Source organism: Montipora capricornis, chromosome 14, assembly GCF_036669925.1.
Source record: "Montipora capricornis isolate CH-2021 chromosome 14, ASM3666992v2, whole genome shotgun sequence".
Classification (NCBI taxonomy): domain Eukaryota; kingdom Metazoa; phylum Cnidaria; class Anthozoa; order Scleractinia; family Acroporidae; genus Montipora; species Montipora capricornis.
Genome location: NC_090896.1, coordinates 6,017,316 through 6,040,381, shown reverse-complemented (window position 1 = coordinate 6,040,381; position 23,066 = coordinate 6,017,316). Strand labels below are relative to the sequence as shown.

Below are 23,066 nucleotides of genomic sequence, written 5' to 3'. Positions count from 1 at the left end.
CGAGACAGGATACAATAGATGTTATTATTATTATTATGCTAATAAGTGGCTGGGTATTCAGCAGAAAACCTTTATTTTTTTCTATTTTTTACTTTTCTGTCTGCACTTTTAGTGGAACAAATTTTATTCTCAGTGATTTTAGTCTTTAAAAAGTTATATTTGTGAAAGAGCAATCGTTGTGTTATCGTAATACGGGAAGAAGTGGCCACTAACTGTGAAACCGCAGCTGACAATTTAGGCTCCAAAAGAGTTTCCTCAATTCATCTGAGTGCATACTCAACCTACTTAAAATGAGGATCACCAATTTAACCTGTAAAAAGGGATTCAAGCTGACACCGGGTTTTAACTGCAATTGCGCACATAGTTACGTACTCCTATCAAATCTCGACCCTTCCCGTTCACTGTTAACAAACAAAATTGTTTTACTGAAAAATTCAAATACATTTCTATTATACAAGAAATTGTAAGACCTTCCAATTACTTAACTGCAAAACTAATACTAAACAATTCTCCGCGCTTTTTGTCAAGGTCATAAGTTTTACAATTCTCCTAATCAGTCCCATGGTGTTTCTGCCAACTCCCTATTTATTAGTAAGATTATTAATGTATAATGCTGTTGTTTATTGTTTCCTACGAAATTCATGTTTGTTGAAGATTTGAAGTGGAATCTCTGTACTTTTTGGCCTTTTATGTTATTTCATCTCTTCCAAATTCCGATTCTTACTGGGGAGGTCTTGCCCAAGTTCGTTCAGACGGATAATGCGTCTCGAGTATAAAAACGGACAATGATTCGGATGTTTTTCCTGATTTTCCGTCCTTTGTGACAGTCACGAAAAATCGGATTGTTACACAGTTTTGGCATGACATGCGTTGACATCATTTTTGGCAGAAGACAAGATAAGGAACAGTATTCGTTTTTCAATTTCTCGGAATAACTGCTTTTGTTTTGGATTTTATATTACACTTCAATGAAATTCGTGTCATGCATAATCACTGTGAAACTCGAAAAACCGTGAAGTCCAAACGTAACAATACGTCTGGAATGTTAATTGCATGGAGATATTAATCAAAGTAAAGTATTACCTTTCTTTGCCCTTTCTGTTGCTGGAGTTCTTTTAAGGAAGCTATGCCACGTTTTAGTGATCTGTCAAAGTGAAGGAATGTTCCACAGTTAATTTAATTAATTCAATGGGTGTCAGCAAATTTAGAGGTGACTCGGTTGTGTCAACAATATCGACTTCGAATGTAAAAAGAGTGGAAGAAAGGAAAAAAAAAACCTGTTTTCTTTTTGCAACAATTGGAAAACGTTTATTGACAGTTTTATCCTACAAAGACTAGCCTGCGAGCAGCCTCCCAGTGGTTCGATGTACATGAAGAGGATGCTCGACTGCTGGAATGTGCAGGCTAAACAAAGGCGAAAAGGTGTTGTCAGATGCGGTTTTACAGTCAGTGGCCACGTCCTCTTATTATCTTAGTGGCATAGGGTGCCAAAACCCTTTGGAGAAGAACGTACCGTACATACATAAAGAGACCCATACGTCAAGCGCAAAGAGCTTATCTGCCCAGCTGTTTACCTAACTAATCTGGAATAGGTAAAACAATGGGATCCTTGATGCAACAAATAAAGGACTAGAAGAATTCATTTAATAGGAAAATTGTTCAAATTTCGAAGATCGTTATTAACACTTTCACTTTTAAGTTATTTCTAATTGAATTTCTTGAAAACGTCAGTTTTGAATGAGGTATGAGAGAGAAGTCAATGATATTGGCTTAAGAACTGGCTTAAAAATCAGGCTTAAAAATTGTGGTTTTCAAAAAATAAAGGCCACTAACGTCTCTAGTATAAAAACGGATGCTTTCCTGATTTTCAGTCCTCTGTGACAAAATCGGATTGTTTCACATTTTTGGCATGACATGCGTTGACATCATTTTTGGCAGAAGGGAAGATACGTCAACTCAAAATGAATGGTATTCGTTTTTCAATTTCTCGGAATAACTGCTTTCGTTTTTGGTTTTATACAACACTTCATTGAAATTCGTGCCATGCTTGATCACTGTGAAACTCGAAAACCGTGAAGTCAAAAATAACCGTGAATATTTCTGCAATGTTAATTGTATGTATAGTGATCAATCAAAGTAAAACCCACAATAGGATACCATAAATAATCATACCAGTGTTCACGGATCTCTGAGTTTCGCAGTAAGAATTTGACAGACTGTATTATCTTTCTTTGCCCTCTCTGTTGCTGGAGTTCTTTTAAGGAAGCTATACCACTTTTTTGTGATCTGTGATAGTACAAAAATGTTCCACCCTTAATTTAATTAATTCAATCAGTGTCAGTAAAAAAGGTGATTTGATATTTCTCTGATGAGTAATATCTCTGTGAGGCCTAAAAAACACGGCCGAAAATGCATTTGAAGAATATTGAAAATTTTGGAAACAGGTCCATTAGCTAAGCACATGTTAAACAACACACAGTGTTAGGAAGCCAAACGCCAATGTTAATTGTGCAAGAGCCTACTATTGGACCAATTGCAAGTTGCAACTATCAATAGAATACTCGTTCCCAAAGCGAAGCGAAAGGTCATTGGAACGAGGTTACTTAATTTTATGTAAGTGCAGAAAAGTAAAATAGTCGAGCATATTTGGCATAGTAATTAGAATACAAGGTGTTCTTTTTTTATGAGCAAGCTTTTAAACTGAAAATTTAGCGCCTACAAATACAAAGAGAGCTCCAGTTTAAGAAAAGAAGTTACGTAATTAATGAAATGAAATAACACATTTTGACTTACTGCCATTGTAAAAGGTAACGTAACAAAGTGACAGTTCCTCGCGTGAAAAACGTTGTTACGATAGAAACGAAACGATAGATAAAAGCAATGATCGCGCAACCAATTCCTTTCAAGAAAAAGTGTACACAATAGCAACTACCTCTTCTTGAAAATCAATTATCTTAATAAGTAGTTCTTTGATATTGATTTAGTAATAAAAATCTGCGATCAGCATTTTGTGACAGAACACGGTTTCGACTTAGAACTACGAGGTCATCATTTTTTGATATCAGCCCTTTCCAGAATACAAGTCGGAAGACCAAAGACGAAATCAGATCTACAGTGAAGGAAAGACAAACCGCCCTTTGTGATTTAACAATGTGTTGCATATCATTTCCAGTGTGGTCTGTGTGATGCAAGTTATGTCGGATACACGTGCCGACACTTACATCAACGCATTTAAGAAGACAACGGATCAGCGGTTGGTGAACACACAATGTCGTCCCCAGAGTCCCCTTTTCTTTTGGTCAGCACTAAAAACACGGACTCTGGTCACTTCCAATTTATGCACAGTTGTAGTGAAGGTCCACTTTTGTAACCGTTGACAACCACTGTTGTTTCAAATTTCTGACTGTGCGTAGACGACCCGGAAGTCCATGATTTGCGGACTTCCTGCCTTGGAAGTGGCCAGGGTCCGTGTTCTTGGTGCTGACCAAAAGAAATGCGGACCCTGGGTAAGCAGAGAGGCATTCTGTCTGCACGTGCGCTACTTTGAGAGTTCTTTCATCAGCGTATCCGCAGGCCCGCCATAAGCAGCAACCAATTAAAATAATGGTGGTCTTCGTTGCGAAAAGTTTCAACTTCGTGTTGTTTATCTTCCTTGTCTTACGTGTAGACGGTGTCAAAAGATCGAGAGACGGTTAGGCTGTTTGTGGCAAAAGTCACAACAAAGTAATTTTAAACAATAAGAGAAAAACCATAATTTATAAAGTTGTTTTGGTACGGCACTTTTCAAGGAGTCAGTAAGTTAATCTGTATAGTTATTTGCGAAAGTTGCAGAATTCGAAGGGCTCTTTAAACACACTTTCACACAGGACAAACATTAACCGCGTTAGTTTTGACTCCAACCTATGTGTTTACCTCTCAATGTACTCTCTTCTGCGTGCATGCAACTCTGTGGGGCGTTCTTGTTTTAAATGTGATTTCAGCTCCATTTCAATTATGAAAATAAATGTTCACACCCAAAGTTTACGGTAGCTTGCCCTTTTTGTTTGTAAGTTTGTTGGCATTATTGTATGGAGCACCTTCCGTCTCAGTGAAAATTATTTAGTTTACATGGTGTTAGTTTCAGGGAGCTAGAGCTAGATACATGTAGCTGGTTAAGGTTTTGAGTTTCAGCATATCCCCAAATCCCACCAACATCAAAATAACGGTCTCATTCCGTGTTCATAGTAATAATGATGTCCAAGAACTCATTTCACAGCACCTCCTTGAGGGACCTGGTTTTAATGCTACATCACCGGGCATCGATATCAACAGAACCAGACTGAAAACCTCGGTACTTTGTTGTTTATGCTGAGCTTACTATAATTTGAATAACACACAATGTAACAAACACAAAACTAGTTATTTCTTGTGCTTAGAAGTTCTGATTCGAAAAAGACAGACACCGATATCACACATATGAATGTTTGACTCAATTTTGACAGCTGCCTGTGATTTAATACGGCTCAGGTTACCTGAAACATTTGTAGGACGATCTTCGATTAAATGCATACAGATCTATTGAGAAACTCTTATGCACGAGCAGCAGCAGCAGCTGTAGACAGTAACGGAGCTTACATTTTGCTTAACAAACTTCGTCTTGTTATAAAGTCTCATTAGTTTTCTCAGTGGAACTCTCGAAATTAATTATGTTGGAAACATGTGCAACGTGATGCAACGTGCCCGCTTCTGCTCACCAACGAGTCGTTTCGCCAACGGTCAGTTCCCAAACGTCTCGGTTCAGTTCACCAACGTCTGATTGACCGTAAAAGCTTCCTCACTATTATCACTTTGGCTGTGAATCAAACCCCAGAACTAAAGCGTTAATGACGGAGCGATCTCGCAGCAAAAACACTAAGTTAACGTCATTATCAGTCATTATTTTTCGGCTCTTCCGGAAAATCTTTCGTACGTTTCACGAAAAACAGAATTATTAATTTAAGAAACTTTTTTTCAGTTTCACAAATAAACAAAGTAATTCATGAATTGTCGATGTCCTGAAACGAAGAACAGTGAAGTGATAACGATGCATAACCCAAATCAAAAGCGCTAGACCATATTTGCAAAATTCGAACTATGGTATATGGTACTCTATTAAAGCAAGTCCATCACTCCCGGTTCTCCTAACCTTACTTTTTACCATAAATACGTCGGTAAAAAGCTGATGTGTAAACACTTCTCTCCCGGGACGTAGCTCTGCACTCCATCATGAAACTCCAGTTTAGTACCATTCCTTTTCTTCTCTTCAGAACATCCCTTATACTCGCGCCATTCCTTTTCATTTTTTCCGAAGATCACACGATTATTCGCTTATTTGCTAACGGGACGATCAAGGAGACTCGTTATGCGCAAGCACGCATCCACTCGGAGCTTCAGCACGGGCAACCGGATGTGAGCTGTTTTCCCTTTTAACTTTTACATTGCTAAGTATCTTTTCTCCATTAGAGATGATTAGTGTGAAAATCTGGGAGAAACGACTGTCCTGCCACGCGAAATGTCCTCTTCCGGCTGCCGTCCGCGTCTAAAAAACACGTGTGCTTAAGCTCTGTAATCGCACAACAAGCCCAGCAAAACAAACTGGCGTCATACTGTGTTCGATCTTCAATCGCTCGAGCACGTGCAGACAGATTGTCCACCTGCTAACAAGATAATGAAACCGAACAACATCATGCGAAGTTTTACCATTCTAAGAAAGTGCCAGAGCAAACTCGATTGTCTTATTTTTCAAATACTTTTTTATTAAGGAGTGAAACCAACACAAAATAAACAGTGCGACTCGATCCGCGCGAAGTTATTTGTTTAGACATAGTTAATAAAGGGGACTGGTTTGGAAGCTCGGCAAACATCAAAGGAGCAAACAAAGATGCCAAGATTTAGGTTGGTGAGTCCACGACCGTGCACAATCTTTCGTTTTGCGCTCATACACTATGCATGAATTACGTAACCAACACGTTTCTATTGGCTAGTTCCTCAGTACGAAGTAAACAACTATTGTGTTTTGTGCACTGTCAAACCCAAAAAAGAGAACAAAAACCTACAACAAAGAAATTAGTCGGGTTTCATAACCATTCCCCTCTATTAACTAAGGTTTAGACAGCTCTTAAGCGTGAAGTTATTCGTTTATTCAATTCTTTTAAGCTCAATCGATTTTTCAATGATTTCACTGTTTTAGGTTTTTCATTGTTTATAAGTTCCTCTTCCACTTTTTATCACATTTTGACATTTCTCATCCGTTTTTATACTGTGATATGATAATGTATGCTGATTTTAATATTTTATTCAGAACTTGAAAATGACCTCCCTATCGCTGATTTTTATTACTAAGTAAATCAATTCATTGATAAATATGAGTTTATGACACATGGAAACACAAACATAGCTAGAAAGGAATGGTTCGCAGTTTATTCAAAAGCCCTTCAAAATTAAAGAAATAGAGAGTTTTTTAAAATTAAAATTCTCACCTTCATATCATCCTGATGCCCTTATCCACTTTCACTTTGATGACAGTGTCACGATCTCCTTTTCACGGAAAAGAGTTTTCGTGAAATAATTGTGAGAGGTATGCTACGGATAAAGTAAAAGTTAGCCGTAATTTATTGTTTTTGTAACATTTAGATAAATGGAGGTTGAAAAAACATGATAAAGTGCCCCCAGGAACCAGTAGATTCAAGCCCCTCTCGTTGATGGTACTGAAACATATTCAGCTTCAGCAGCGAAGCGCTCCCAGATTAGCTAAGCCAGACCCGTGTTCAGATTAAAGTGCTTTTTTTCTCATATATACTTGACCCTTGGTTAAAAGGAAGTAATAACATTGAAGACAAGACAAATAAGAAAAGGAAACCGTTATCATCACCTCGATAACCAAAGCGCACTCTTTGGCATGGGGGTTGCAAAAGTAAGCGAAAAGGGACAACTTTCTCCGCGCTAATCGTATAATTCCTAATAGGTCATCAGAATGTAGATTGAAAACGAAAATAACTGACGATTTTTCATGAAAAGAGACAGCATATCCACCATAAATGTATGACTTCTGACTGAAAGACCAAAAGGCTTGGCCCATGAGGTTTTGGATTCACTTTCTAAACCAAAAGATAAACATTTTTCATTGACCATTTATTTTGAGGAACTCTGCTCGAAATTTTCCGACTGGTGAGGCAGAGCAGTGTAAATGATAACTTTTTTCAGTTCTTAATTGTAATTAGTATAAATACACAGGTGATTATACAAAATCGCGCGCTCTCATTGGCTCGTTATCTCGGATTATCAGCCGATAATCACCTCTACGGACAAAATGGCTGCCAGTAGTCGTTTTGCCACTGTAAGAGAAGATTATTTCGCGTTGAAATGTTTTTTTTCCCTCTTTTTTGAAATAATCACCTGTGTATTTATACTAAAACAATTATTCGCCTCAGGCTCAGTGATTATCGGTGAATATTCACCTCGACTTCGTCTCGGTGAATATTTACCGATAATCACTTCGCCTTCGGCGAATAATTGTCAAATAATAATTACGTGCTGCCGCTTACTCATAGCCCAAAGAGCCCGACTCTGCAATTGTCTTTGTGTTCCCATTCGTCAAATGAAAAATCTTTTTGTTATTGAAATTGCATTAATTAATAGGATCATTTGAACCGTTTCGTATTGAAAGTTAGATGCGATCATTTGGAGCGTTTTTTGTTGAATGCCAGGAGTGTCCGTTTAGAATTTTATTGAATGTTGTGCAGGATCATTTGGAGCGTTTATGACTGAAGGTTGGATCAGGTGATGAATGAGTTCAATTGATTAAAGCTTCACTGAGAACATTTGGACGGATTTTGATTGAACGTTGAATGGGATGATTCAGAGAGTCTTTTTTTTTAATTGAAGGTTGGGTGGGATCATTTGTCATTTGAATTATTAGAGTATTGTTGAAGCCCCCGCCCCTTACCCCTCCCCCCACCCCCCCCCCCCCCCCCGAAGAAAACAACATAACAAAATTCTATTTAGGATCAACAAGAAGGAACCTAATCTGGCAATTAAGTGATCCAACGGGACTCGGAGCCTATGGTTTCTGCCTACCGTTTAAACCAAAACGTTGACAAAGAACGACGACAAAACAGGTTTTCTTGAATACAGATGACGTGTTTTTGTGTGACCAGGTGCCACGACACATTTCGAAAACCATTATCGATAAGAGTAAAAGTTCCTGAAAGCGATAATATTCCCAACTTAGCATAGAGAAAAACTAGGAACTAGGGACATCTACTAACACACTCATCAACAAAGAACGATCAAATAGTTCGGCAGCCTCACACCACCCATCCAACGTGCTTGGAACGCAAAATTCAGTAGTTATAAAGCTAGAGGACGAGCGAGAAAGAGATGTATTGATGTAGGCAACGGAACCATACAACATTTCCCTAACCCGTGACCGGATAATTGAAAACGAAAAATGGCACTCTTAAAACTTATAAGTTTGAACAGGACCTAAATGTAACCAATGTGTAAACGGGGAAAACGAAAAGCCGGAGCAGTTCATCTTTTCTTTTGGTTTAGCTTCTGATTGGTTGTTAAATTAACACGTAATTTTTCATAGACCACTCACATTGAGTAAATTGGCAAATTGATGCAAAAGTCCGTTCGAGTTCAGTTTTAATCTCTTTTGCAAAACGTGGCCAAGTGCTATAATTATTTTTTTGGGTAATTAGTTGCAATCTTATACGTGTATGCGTGGAAAGTAAACTTCGACTGAAGAATTCGCGCTTCGCCTTGCTTTGAAAGGGAAATTGAAGAAAACTGCAATTAAAGGAGCCTTAAAGAATTCAGTATTTGCACTTTGCTCAAAAGTTTACGTGTGAGACTGAAAAGTTTATAACTCACAGTGTTGTCTTGTTTTGCAGAAACATGGATGTTCCGAAAACAGCGTTTTTCCTTCTGATTACCTTGTTCTCAGTTGCTGTGATATCAAATGCTTCTGAGGGACAGACAGGTAACTAACAACAATTAAGAGAAATAAACACATGATGATGACAACAACAACAACAACAACAACAAACTTTGGGTGTGTTCCTTGCGGCGAGTCCAAAAACGGATTTTTGATCAAAGATTCAGCAGATTTCACAGTCGAAAGGAAAGCAAAATCCGAAAAAAGTTTTGTAACTTTGGCAACCTCGCAAATGCGTTCGAGATAGCTGCGTCAAAACAACTGATGTGTTTCTCCTTTTTGACGAAGACTGCGATGAAACTTTGGAAGGATGATTTCATCGTCAATTCAAACAGAGAGAATATCGTCTTGGAGTTAATCGCACAACCTCAGACGAAGAAGCCTAAACCAAATCCTAACCCTTACGCTAACCTGTGGCAGACCGTGAGATTTGCCGACCAACAAGATCAAGTGCGTATCGTGTTTACAAGCGAGTTTGTAAAGCAATTGCAGTTAATTTTTGCCATCAATTTAACAACTTTCCGAGTGGTCAAAAGGCGAGAGAGGAGAACGAAAAATATGAAGAAATGAGAAGTTTTCCTAGAGTAAACACAAATGCATGTGAAGGCGCCAAAGAAGGCCTTCACGTACTGGACCCTTTCGGCAAAACGGTGCATGCTGTGTAATCAGGATAAAGTACATGATGAATTTACAGACTTCGGAGTGAGAGTGACTTATCAAAGGATTTATTGTGATGGTTTGTAAACGAAAATTTAGCTTTTGTCATAAAGTTTTCTTGATTAAATCAAGGTGAGTGTTTGATTCCATGCTTATATAGCAGTATGAGTTGTGTAGAAGCTATTCGAGTCCGTGAAATGGAGAAAATGTATCATGAACATGCCGGTAGACAAGCAATTGACACTTCGTTGTTCGAGTCAAAACATTTCTTCTACAGTCGATTTTATCACTTTTCGAGTAATCGTTTTTCTTTCAGATGAAAGATATGGCTTTCGAAGATTTTCTGGAGTGGAGCGTTCGCCAACTCCAGTTTTATTTCAGGATGAGAAGAGGAAAGTCGACAACAGGAAACAACAAAGATCGGGCAGTCAAGCAATTGCCTGTGGATTTTGAAATTAAAACCCAAAACTCCCTTGGTTTTTCGTTAATTCTCATTCATAGCGCAACAGACGATTTCACCACAACAAGATCATCCGAATCCCTCGGTGATTAAGTTAGAACTTGGTGCACATGCTATCTCTTAAAATAAGAGTAGGCTTTGCGTGCCTTATATTTGCCGACACTATCGGTGTCAAAGGCCTTTGTTTCAGAGAATTGATAGAGGAATATTTGTGCCAAAAGCAGCCAGATCGCTTACATCTAGATTTCGTGGATTTTCAATACCACACTTACTCAGAATTCTGTTATACCCTCTTTCGAGCCGATCGGAAATATCCTTTGAGCAATCAACACTCGGGTCGTTTGACTCGAAAACGACGAGAGCGCGTGCAACGAGATATTTCTTATTTTCTGTTGTCGATTTTCCTCTCCTCGTCCTGAAATAAAACTGAAGTTGACCAACGGTCTACTCCAGAAAATCTTCGAAAGCCATATCTTCCATCTGAGAGAAAAAAAGGTAACTCGAAAAGAAATGTTTTGACTCGAACAATGAAGCTTCAGTTGCTTGACTGTCCTCATTTCGGCATGTTCATTGTAAATCTTCTTCAATTTATTTCACGGACTCGAATAGCTTCTATTCAACTCATACTGGTAAAATAAGCATAGAATCAAACACTTACCTTGATTTGAGTCGAGAAAACTTTATGACAAACGGTAAGTCTTTGTTCGTAAACCAGCTCAGGAAATAACTTTGATAGGTCACTCTCACTTCCATGTCTATAAATTCATCATGCACATTATCTTGATTACCCATCATGCACCGTTTTGCCGAAAGGGTCTATATGCTCCCGGTGGAAAAACCGCTGTTAAAGGTGATTAATTTCAAATCCCCTGTGAAAGGAACGCCTGTGGATTTAGATTTAACGATTTCAAATCCTATGAATCTTTTTTCAAAAATGATTCGATAGATAAAAAAATCCGGATTTGGATTTGCTGAAAGGAATGCGAAATCTTCTTCAAGATCAGAAATCGGTTTTTGGATTCGCCGAAAGGAACACACCCTTTATTTACATTTCACCTTGTAATTTTAATTTATTTACATGACTTGAGGTAATTTTTTGATAGAAAGAACCAAAAAATACATAACGGGTAAGGAATTGCCTAGCCATGGTCTAAATAAACCGTTGAGGTTTCCGAGCTAGATACTAGTCTTGTATTGATTCAGTTTAATTAATATGTAGACATCAGGAGCAAAAAAAACATGCAAAGCAAAACAACAAAACACCCACACAACACTGACTTAAACACAGACCGGAAACAAAATAAACTACGAAAAGAATATTTCACTCAAACTATTGACTGTAATAATTAATTTGCTTGATTAACAAATATTGTTTTACTTTGTTACAGAAATTAAAGTGTTGTATATGTTTTAGTTCAGTGGGTAATTCCTGCCACAGTTAAACAGCCGTAGCCGATATAGTTCATTTATCACCATTTGTACTGAAACGTACTTTATAGAAATTAGTCTTATGCCTATCTTGTATTATATGAATGAAGACGGCTGGCATCGCGGAAGTGTTCATAAAAACTATCTGGTAATTGCTTTTTGTGCCATCGATGTTTTCAACAGGGAGTAAATCTTGTAGGTTTAATAGTGGAAGAACACTTTCAGTGTGTTTACCATACAAGATGTTAAGAAATATCGGACGAACAATGTGATTTTGTTTAACCTGAATTTCTTTAAGTTGGAAGTAGATGCGCTGCCCTAGGAAGTAATGGCATAGGTTGTATATGGATAGATTACAGTATAACAAAGTTCCTTAAGCTGTTTAAGAAATATCCCTGTATTTCTAGAAATTCTTGAACAGATATAAGCTATACCAATTCATTGCTTTATCATTGAATTAAGACATACATACATACATACATACATACATACATACATACATACATACATACATACATACATACATACATACATACATACATACATACATACATACATACATACATACATACATACATACATACATACATACATACATACATACATACATACATACATACATACATACATACATACATACATACATACATACATACATACATATATGACTGCCATTGGAAAAACTGAAGACTTCATCTGGTATAAAAGTGCTCGATGGTTAAACCAGAGCTGTGAATAAAGATGAATTTCTGGAGTAGGACTAGTTCAAAAACATTTAATTGCTACTCGGAGTTTCATGCTTCTAATGAAGCAATCATCAGTTGCAATAATGAAAGCAATCATCAGTTGCCTGATGATTGCTTCATTAGAAGCATGAAACTCCGAGTAGCAATTAAATGTTTTTGAACTAGTCCGACTCCAGAAATTCATCTTTACATATATATATATATATATATATATATATATATATAGTTAAGTGTACGTAAGGAAAAGCGACGAAGAGACAAACTCTTGACTGTTCTGGGCGAAGTTTACTACGACGTTTCGGCCGTTCGGCCTTCTTCAGGTTAAAAAATAAAAACTAAAAAAACTATTTACAATGAGTGCAAATCACAACAACAGCAGCTTATATATACAGAGCAGAAATATTGAAATTAAGGAAACGAAACAAAACAAAGGTCAAAGCTACAAGGTGACATGGATTTGACAATCAAAGACAAATAAAGAACTATAACAAAGGTCTAAACTCCAAGGTGACATAGATTTAACAATCAAAAACAAATAAAGAACTATAGGTGACATATCGATAAAAGTGCATCGTATTGGGAAAATGTCAACTCACAACTACTCAATTGTAGTAATTAATGCGGTGTTTCGATCTAGATTCCCGCCTTTTATTAAGACCATGAGGATTAAGGGTAAATAATTGCGCAGTCCAATAGGCCTCCCTAGTGAGTAGCAATTGTTCAAGATGCAAAGAATTTTCAAAAGACCTAATTTGTTCGATAATGATGAAGTTGATTTGTGAAATTTCATGTCCAGAGTTATTACAGTGGATAGCAAATTCACAAGTTCTTTTGTTCTTCAGCATGTTCGACTTGTGGTTACGGAATCTTACTTTAAATTCAGTCGAGGTGGAGCCCACATATTGCAGGTTGCATTTGGCACAAGTGGCCAAATAAATAACATTTTGCGATGAACAAGAAAGTTTTTGTTGAATGGAATAATGACGACCAGTAGCTGAACTTTGAAATTTTGAAGCTTGAATTAAATAATTTTGACAAAGATCGCATTTCTTATTGCATTTTGAACAACCCCCATTCTCTTCTCTTGGATTTCTACAAGAGGTTACCTGAAATTTGGATGGCGCTAACAACTCCTTAAGATTTTTAGTTCTACGATAAGCGGGAAAAATTTCTTTGACTTCTGGTGAAGATTGTAATAGATGAAAGTGATTTTTAATGACTTTTTGGATATCTGGCAAAATTGGATTGTAGTCAAGCACCAGTGGAAAAACTTTCTTATCTGGTTTGACCTTTTTGCTCAAAAGTTCAGATCTAGATATACTGAGAGCTTTGTCGAACTGTTTATCGACAAGCTCCGCCGGATAATTTTGAGATTTCAAATATCCTTTGTATTCCTTACACCTATTTTGAAGAAAGTCGTTGGTAGAACAATTGCGTTTGAATTATATATATATATATAGTGAGAATAAAAGCAGTTTACCCAACGATGAACTCCCAGTAAGAGGATCCAGAGGATACGTGTCTCTCCGTAAATCTGTAGATAGGTATAATAAAACGACGAAGAGACAAACTCTTGACAGTTCCAGCGTTTAATCGACGTTTCGGCCTTCGGCCTTCGGCCTTCTTCAGGATAGTTTAAAAGTTAAAAATTAAAAAAGCTATATACAATGGTTGTGAGTGGCAGAGTTACGGGCTTTTATATAGTGCACAAAAAATGGAAATTAAGGTTACGTAACAAAAGAAAAGGTCTTAATTACAAGCTAAGCAAAACAAAAAACAATTGATAAAAAGGAACAAACAGACTAATTAGATAAATCGTGTTATTACGTAACAAACTCCCCATTGAGGGCCTCTGAGTGAATGTGCGGGTCAATGTCATAACAAGGTCCTCAGAGAGGGCCCCTAAACAATGTAATAGATTCCCAATCGAAAGCCCCTGGATGAAAAACCAAACACAAACATAACAGAATCCCCCAATAGAGTTTTTGAACAAAGACAACAACGACTAAGTGAAGGCTAACAAAACAAAAGGGCAAGATTACAAACTGGAAACATTCAAAGCTAGATGGGAGCTAACGGGGTCCTACAGACAGCAAAAATTACGATGATTACAAATTTGGGCTGAAAAGAATTTAAACTACAATAGAGACAAAGTCAACTGTTGTAGCAGATACGATTTTTGGATTTGAATTCACGCCTTTTGTTAAGACCGTGTGGATATAATGAAAAGAGTTGTGAGGTCCAATATGCTTCTCTGGTGAGAAGCAGTTGTTCAAGATGGGTGGCATTTTTGTAGTTTACAATTTGTTCGATAATAATAAAACTAATTTGACAAATTTGATGCTCAAAAGAATTATAATGGACCGCCAGCTCACATGTTCTTCTGTTCTTAAGCATTGATGATTTATGGTTACGAAAACGAACCTTGAATTCTGTTGAAGTGGAGCCCACGTACTGCTTTTTGCATTTGTTACAAGCAGCCAAATAAATGACATTTTTGGAAGTACAGCTTAATTTCTGATTAATCCTATATATGCGGCCCGTAGCAAAACTCTTAAACTTGGTATCTTGAATCAAAAAATGTTTACAGAGGTCACATCTTTTGTTACATTTGCAACAACCTCGATCATCTTCCAAGGTTTCATTTCTGGCTTCAATGTTCCGAAATTTAGATGGAGCTAAGATTTCTTTTAGGTTTTTTGTTCTGCGATAAGCTGGGAAAATCGACTTTGATGGAAAAATCTCTAAAAGCTCAGGAGACAATCTAAGTAAGTGGGAATGTTTTTTAATCACCTGCTGGATGTCTGGAAGAATTGGGTTGTAGTCAAGTACTAGAGGAAAAACCTTTTTCTTTGGCTTGACTCTTTTTGTTAGGAGTTCGGACCTCTCATTGCTTAATGCTCTGCCACTCACAACCATTGTATATAGCTTTTTTAATTTTTAACTTTTAAACTATCCTGAAGAAGGCCGAAGGCCGAAACGTCGATTAAACGCTGGAACTGTCAAGAGTTTGTCTCTTCGTCGTTTTATTATACCTATATATATATATATATATATATATATATATATATATATATATATATATATATATATTTCATGTCATCTTTCTTTTCTAAAGAATAGCTTGAGCCATCTTTATTAATAAATTTTATATTAAATGTATGTTGTGTCTTTTTTTTTACACCGGAAATTTAAAATTTAAAGAAAAGTTGGCTGGCGAAAATAAAACGTGGATGGATCCTCAAACGTGAAATCCTGACTGCCATATTGTCTGTTCGGGTCTGTCATTGTACCAAGGAGGACTTCAAGCGGGATCTTCAGGAATATGAATATTGGTTTTGGTGACATTCGCTTCGTACGGAAATCTCAGTCAACTAGTCCAAAATATCATTATATTGGAGCGAGAAAACTGAATCAAGCCATATGTATAGACGACTTTCACTGCTATGTGCTAATAAACGTAACTTGAAATGTCGTTAAATTTTGTAAGCAGCATAGAAACTACTGAAACGATTTACTCTTACCATTTGATGGAAATTTAACAAATTGATGTCAGTTTTTCATGCGTTTGTCCTGTTATTGATCATGAATTTCGTCATAACATTGTCAAAGTAGCTGTGGATCCACGAGGTGATAGCCGAGTGGATCCGCAGACTACTTTGACAATGTTATGACGAAATTCATTGTCAATAACAGGACAAACGCATGAAAAACTGACATCAATTTGTTTTTTACAATACCAAAAAGGCAGAGGGGTCAAAATTAAGTCAAAACACGAGAAGAAAGCGAGACAAAAATGCGCGAAATATCGCGTCATTATCGCATAAATTCTAAATTTATGTATCTGTCCGCTTATTGACAATAAAAATTAGTCAATGAGCGCGCGAGAATTTTTGCAGTCGTTGTAAAAATATAAATCGATCGTTTGTTTTGAAGTTGTAACAGGGATCTCATAGAAAGCCACGGTAGACAGATTGAACTTGATTTCCAGGCATTTATTTCACAGCAATGAGCGTGGGATAGCATTGCTAGCTCTCTTTCTCTTTGTAAAACTCCTTGGCCCGGTTGTTCGAAAGTCAGTTAACGCTAATCGCAAATTAAAAATTTACCAAGGAGTTTATTTCTCTACTGCCAAATGTTGTACAACGCAGATATTTGGCAAAATTTTACATTAGAGGAAGTCAATCTTGAAAACCAAAAATAACCAAAAGAAACTTCCACCGAAATGTTGAAAAAATTAAACCAAAGTTTACGGTAATCCTGGATTAAGTTAATCGGCTTTCGAACAACCGGGCCCTGTATATAACTCACAGATAAAACCCTGTTTAACCACTGCGAGGTAAATCTGCTCAGAGGTGGAGCCAATATCAATACAATTTAGCCTCTGGATTAAGATTCAAGTCTACAAAGTATTGCTCTCCTCACCTGTGTTTTTCTTCTTTTCATCAAATACATTTAGTCATCCGGAGAAACCCTTGACTATTGCTTACGTCATAGCCGCGTTTGCATATGCAAAAACGAAGATGGCGGATTTCAATTTAAATTTGCCTATCTTTGAAGCGTTATTGTTGGCTAGTTAAACACATTTAGTCCAAATGAGTGATCAAGTATGACGATACAGGTAAAGAACTTTCGATTCAGAGAAACTTTTTCTATACCGTACTTTCCCTTTAAAGCAATTTGGCTTTGATATCAAGCGAATTATTAGCCATCAAAAACTAAGAAATTGTTGTACTGGTAAAAGCGCTAATGATTCCACGCATTCTTTGTAAAATTTCGCATTTTCAAAGCATCGTTGCTCATATGTTAGGGAGTTTAAGAAACGACGACTGCTACGACTACGACATCGCCACAAAAGAATAATATCATTGGTAAGAAGAGCATAAATAATCGTGCTGTGCGTGCGGAACTGATTTTAGCAGGTATGTTTGCGGTCCTCTGCATAACGACGACGTGAAATCACCAAATTTGAGGTTTTGACGACAACGTAAGCATGCAACAGAGAATCTTTCATTTTCTGTTTTCACTCTGAAACCGCTCGTAACAATTTATTTTTAGGACACTTCGCCCATATTGTAGGACGAGATCGAGACTGACTAATATTTGGAACACCAACATTGGCCGCCGTGACGTCATAAACGCTCTATACCAGTTGCCCTTGGTCTCATCAAGAAGATCAAAAATGAAATGGGTAACGGAATGCGGCATAGAAGACGAAGAATGCATTAACTGGCACGGTACTTACCAACTAGCTTTTAAGTGCTGTACAAGCACAAGACTTCTCGAATTCCAGTTCAAGGTTTTGCACAGACGAATAGCAACTAACGAATTCTTAGTTAAAATCGGCCTACAAGACGACCCAAACTGCTCCTTTTGAAAAGATGAACCAGAAAAACTTAGTCACCTCTTTTGGTCCTGTTCCAGAGTGACCGATTTTTGGACGCTTTATTTCGTCTCAGCTTTATTTCGTCTCTTATAGCATTAGGTTTGATGCCAAACTCCTCCAAAAATCACTGTCAAATGAATTTTTGCCTCCTTTTAGCAAGACATGATATCTGGATTTGTAAAAACAATAAAACGCTACCAAAGGTAGAAGGCTTTTTCAGATATCTTAAGTCGACCTATCTATTTGAACAAAAGGCTGCGGGTACCTTACAAACGAAGTGGGAACTACTGAAAACTTTAATTTAGAAAACCGCTCTTTTTTTCTTGCTTCTTTTACTTTGAAAAGTCCCTAAACCAACAAATCCTTCACCGCCTTTTCACAACAGCCTTGCAAAATTGCCATGAACATTAGCTAACTGAACCTGAATTAAGAGTGGTACCTACAAAAATTAGCTTCTGTTAAGTAAATCCTGAAACGATTAAAAGTCTTTGGCTTTCTATGAGGGGAAAACCGGAATACTCGAAGAAAAACCTCTCGGAGCAAAGAAAGGAAAAAATAACCAATTTTGTCTCACATTTAACGAGTTAGGAAACCAAACCCTTCCCTTATCAAACTGGTACAAATGTGCACACTTTGTTTGTATTGGCCATTATCAAAAATACCATAATACTCTTTGTTTGTCCATCCCAAATTTTGCATAACCATTGTTTCCAGTTTCTCTTGGGACCATTATAAGTCCCCAGAGAAAATAAAAACAATGTTTGTGCAAAATTTTGGAGGGACAAACAAAGGGTATTATATATGGTATTCTTGATATGGGATAATAGGCAATCACATGATTTCGAGTGCATTTGAATGGCTATCTATGACTTTCTTGACAAGTCAGAATACTTTGTTTATTTGATTACCTCTTTATGCGCTGAGTTACCCCTTTTCTGCAGGGTGTTAACTGAAAACTGCATTTCTATTAACCAATCAGACCTGGGTATTTTTTTTGCGCATATTAAGAGTAAAAGTCCATTTTACTTGTTAATTTAGGGAGAGGCACTGGGGTGTACTAATCTAGAATCAACGATTCCATATAAAAATAATAATAAAACCCCAACTGAGAGGCCGGAAACAATCAACTGGCTATTTACAAAGCGTAATAGAATTAATTTTTAGACCTCGGAAATCAAATTCATCCTATTGTCAGAGTGGAATTTGAACTTTAAGATACAAAATGTAATCATTCAACTTTGAAGGACCTTCATCGAGGTTTAAGTATATTTGATTATATTATTACAAATTAAATTAGCAATTATAACCAATCAAAATTGTGCTTTTATATTGAGAGTATCATAGAAACTAAACCTGCGTAACATTGTCCCATCTAAATATATCTACATTTGTAGGTCCACTCAAACTCTCACGATTGTTCCAAGAAAGAGTCACCGGTAAAGGCTTTAAAACAGTATTCTCCATATTTTTAAAAGGTATAACCCTGAGTATTTGTGCCCGTTACAGGGATTGGAATCAAGAACTTCCATAGAAACTTAAGTTATATAGTGGACAGTGTGAAAGGACCAAAAGATGAGATAGGCGATAAAATAACTACGATCGAGAAAATGCTCGATGAAGTATCCGTGGTTGGAATCAAGAAGTACCAAAGGGGATTCGATTATGTAGCAGACAGTGTGGAAGGGCCAAAAGATGAGATGAGGGATAAAATAATCAAGATCAAGAAATTGCTCAATGAGGTATCCGATTTGGCTGAAATTTGTGGAGGTAGGTTGACATTTCATCGCTTTCTAATAATCTGAATAATCGACATTTAGTTTTTGTACACGTCTTAAGCAAAGAGGAAAGGAGGGGTAGGATATCCATCAACCTTTCAAAACCTTACATACTTCTTTCTCATTTGACTCTATGCTTGTTTTATCGTTAAAGATTCTCTGTCTACCGAGATGCTTTACGCGCCTTTGTTTATATTTTCATTCGTCTTGAAGTAACGAGTGGGAGAGAAATAAGCAACAAAAAGCTACAATTGAATACTAGAAACGCTGACCTGTCGAATAAAAAATAAATTTGCAATGAATAAAGCGCCGCTGCCGCTCTTGGACTTATAACATGTTATCGAGTATTTCGGATTGATTTTGTCACCTGTAATAACGTGGCTCGCGTCGCAATAAATCTGTACAAAACAAATTTCAATAAAGTACATTCAATACCGATCTCCGTTGTTGGTAAACGTACTCGTTGGTTTTATCTTTGACAATTTGAAAAAAAAAACATATATACTATTCATTGAATTTACTCTTCCTGGCAAATTTGTTCACTAAGGCTCTGCTGCAAACGTTGACCTTAACCGTCACACAACAAGTTGGGTACAGTATGGGGCCCAGTTCTCGGCCACTTTTTGTTCAACGTTTATTTTTCGCGCCACAAATGAATCTGAATAAAAAGAAATTGCTTCCAAAGGTAGCTTGATTCCTTGTCTTTCGTCCTGCCGAGTTTTGAGTTTACAGCTACTATACACTGTGAGCATGTCTAGGTGACGTGAAGGTAGGTGAATTTGGATTCCCTGAAAACGTGTTTGTTTATGGCCACTCAAATTACATTGTCTAATTCAAGTTTATATTTTATCCGTATAGAAGGCCCAAATGAGCCAATTCTTGGCATAAAGAACGTAGAGTGATAAAGCTGCTGGCCTGTTTTATTCTTTGACCTAAATTCACTTCTCAATATTTCCTTGGTACTTTTGCGTAATTGCCTATTCTCGGCCACCCTGCTCGCCGTCAACACGAAAAAGCGCTCATAGCTTTGTATGGAGTTTTCGTGTCAAATCAGTTCTAAAAATAAAGCTGTAATGGGGTGGCAAGTTCTGACAGTAGATATGAATTAAACCATGAGTTCTGACGAAACCCCGTTTTGAAATACCTAACATTTTTTAGCATCGCTTGACTGCACTTAAGAGAAAAACTAGATGATGTGCAAAAGACGTCCTTTTCTAACATGAAACAAAGCTCTTTAAGGGTACTTTGTGGTCGAAATATCAAACACAAGCCTTATTAGTGACTTAACAACAAAAATGGTATTAAAGCGTTGTCTTTTTTGAGGAATCGAGCGCGCTCTTTTGTGATCGAGAACTGGGCCCGCTGGCCGATAACTGGGCCCACGAACGAAGCCTCCATTTTCGTTATTCCTCGGGAGAAAACAGAGTTGAGCAATCGATGGCTTTACATGTGTAAACTTGAATGCTGAAGCTAGTTGTCTGTGAAATTTCAAGTCCTTACGGCTATTTCAAGGTAAGAAATACAAGTTTATGTTTTTTGTGGCCGAGAACTGGGCCCCATACTGTATAGTTCAATTCGGGAATGTTTTCATCAATGCATTTAACTGCTAACAAAACAAAAGCATCTCATCCAAATGTTATATCAAACAATAATTAGAATTCCAAACGAGTCTCGAAATGAAATAAGTTAATATCCAACTATTAATTATAAAGAGATTACAAATGCCACTCGACTTACTGCGAAAGGCAATCAGCAAACTCAGTTTTAATTAAAAGTTTGTGGTATCTCAATGAATCGATTTGGGCTCTCCGTAATCTCGGACTCAAATTTTCGTAAATGCACTGACTGCCTTTAGCGGATTAGGTCGTGGCATTTTCTTGAATTGATTGTCGGTCCAACTGCTCAGTCCTCCAACACACGTTGAAAAGCTTGCGAATATCTCGTCCCTAATAAACTATGATAATGTAGCTGCAATAAGAAGCACTAGGCAAGAACAAATCCGTTAGACGTCTACGATAACGAAATTCAATGATTTAAAGAAGGAAAAAACCACCGACGGAGAAATGGAGATTTCATATTATACGAAACCTCCCTGTCTGCGTGCTGTGCATCTCGGTAAACAGAGAGTCTTTAAAGTTACTTTTGTTTTGTTTTTTACCACTGTAAACTGTAGACTGAATTATCTTGACATTTTTTATTTTTTTCAAGCTTGTGACTCGAATCCCTGTTTGAACGGAGGGAAATGCATCGACATGAAAAATGGAAAATACAGATGCGTTTGTGCGGTTGGCTGGAAGGGCGATCAATGCGAAAGTAAGGGAGAGTTATTCTACCTCAATATTTACGGCTGCACTTGTATTAATTGGTTCAAGAGAAGTTTGCTTCTTGCATGGAATAAATTCGTCTCCGCCGGCCACAACGTAGATAAATCCGAAGATTTAAATAATTATACAAGTGACATTTGGAGGTCGTTTAACGTAACAAAAAAATAGTTTTCATTAACAAAACTCAAAGCTTGGTAAGAAAAACGTTTCTGTCGAACATACATCATTTAAGTTACAAACATCAGAGATAAACTTTGAACAAACTGTTAAGCTGAACAGCTGTCAAAAACCACAATTGCAATCCATTTTAATCTCCTTCAATTTCGCCCATCCCTGTCTCTTTTTGTATTGCTCTTTTATTCAAACCCTCCTTCAATGTTTTAAGAAACTACTTTTACGTTTCGCTTGATTCAGTTTGCTTGCCAATTCCCAATAGCGGCAGAATTTGGCGAAATTTCGGACACAGCCCTTGGCAACCCCTTAGCAAAGAGAGTAGCAACCTCGCTGATATTGTATGTTAAGTATATCCTGAAACAGAGGATATTGTTGAACGCGCGAGGTTATTGCATTGGCTACTCAAACTCCGGATACGTTTTGCTATTCATTACCGAGCAATTCGCGCGAAATTTGCGCCCGAAAATGTTGTAATCTTTACAGGAAGACACGAGATAAAATCATCTTTTTGTGCTATATTATCTCACTGTTTTAGTATATAATAAAACAACTGTTCACAATTAATTTTGAGAGCTCAGAAATCAAATTAATCCTTTTGTAAGAGTGGAATTTGAACTCCAAGTTTCAAAAACTTTTTGTGCTATATTATCTCACTGTTTTAGTATATACTAAAACAACTATTCACCTCAGTGGAGAGGTAAATGTCCACCACTAGCCACCTCCACTTCGGTGAATAGTTGCTAAATATCACTTACGCTCACTATCCAGCGTTGCAGAGACTTCTTGTGCACTGCATTCGTGAACAATGCATAGCCTACTTGATTCATTCCTCTTATGACAAATTAGTATTGGCGGATCACGGGAAGTAAAACACGAGTTAAAATCCTTTAACTGCTGTCTATAAATTTTTGGTAGCGAGAGGTTTAGCTTTTTCCAAATGTAAAGGAAATTAATAAAAGTATGTTTTGTCCGGTTGCATTATCATTTAGAGAAAAACTCATTCTTTCTTTCTTCACTCGCTAGAATGCAACATGGCTCTTGGAATGGAAAGTGGCAAAATAAAAGACGACCAAATTACTGCTTCGTCAAGCGAATCTGAACACCCGGCGTCAAGAGGAAGACTTAACTACAAATTACCGTCAGGCGAAGTAGGATCT

At 37.2% G+C, this 23,066-nt stretch overlaps 1 protein-coding gene across 5 annotated transcripts in view; it reads left to right on the top strand.

Annotated features, from left to right (window-relative positions):
- LOC138033482 (uncharacterized) overlaps nt 1–23,066 on the top strand; it is a 59,699-nt gene that overhangs the window by 7,284 nt on the left and 29,349 nt on the right. For 4 of the 5 annotated variants that reach the window (XM_068881223.1, XM_068881224.1, XM_068881222.1 and 1 more), the window contains exons 2-5: nt 8,916–9,004; nt 19,143–19,403; nt 21,620–21,724; nt 22,933–23,066. The exon at nt 22,933–23,066 is cut by the window's right edge and continues 198 nt beyond it. In XM_068881223.1, the coding sequence (XP_068737324.1) occupies nt 8,920–9,004; nt 19,143–19,403; nt 21,620–21,724; nt 22,933–23,066 (585 nt within the window). In that variant the 5' untranslated portion in view covers nt 8,916–8,919. Of the gene's footprint in view, nt 1–8,915; nt 9,005–17,308; nt 17,488–19,142; nt 19,404–21,619; nt 21,725–22,932 lie in introns of those variants that run through there. The other variant, XM_068881226.1, reaches the window with a different exon arrangement.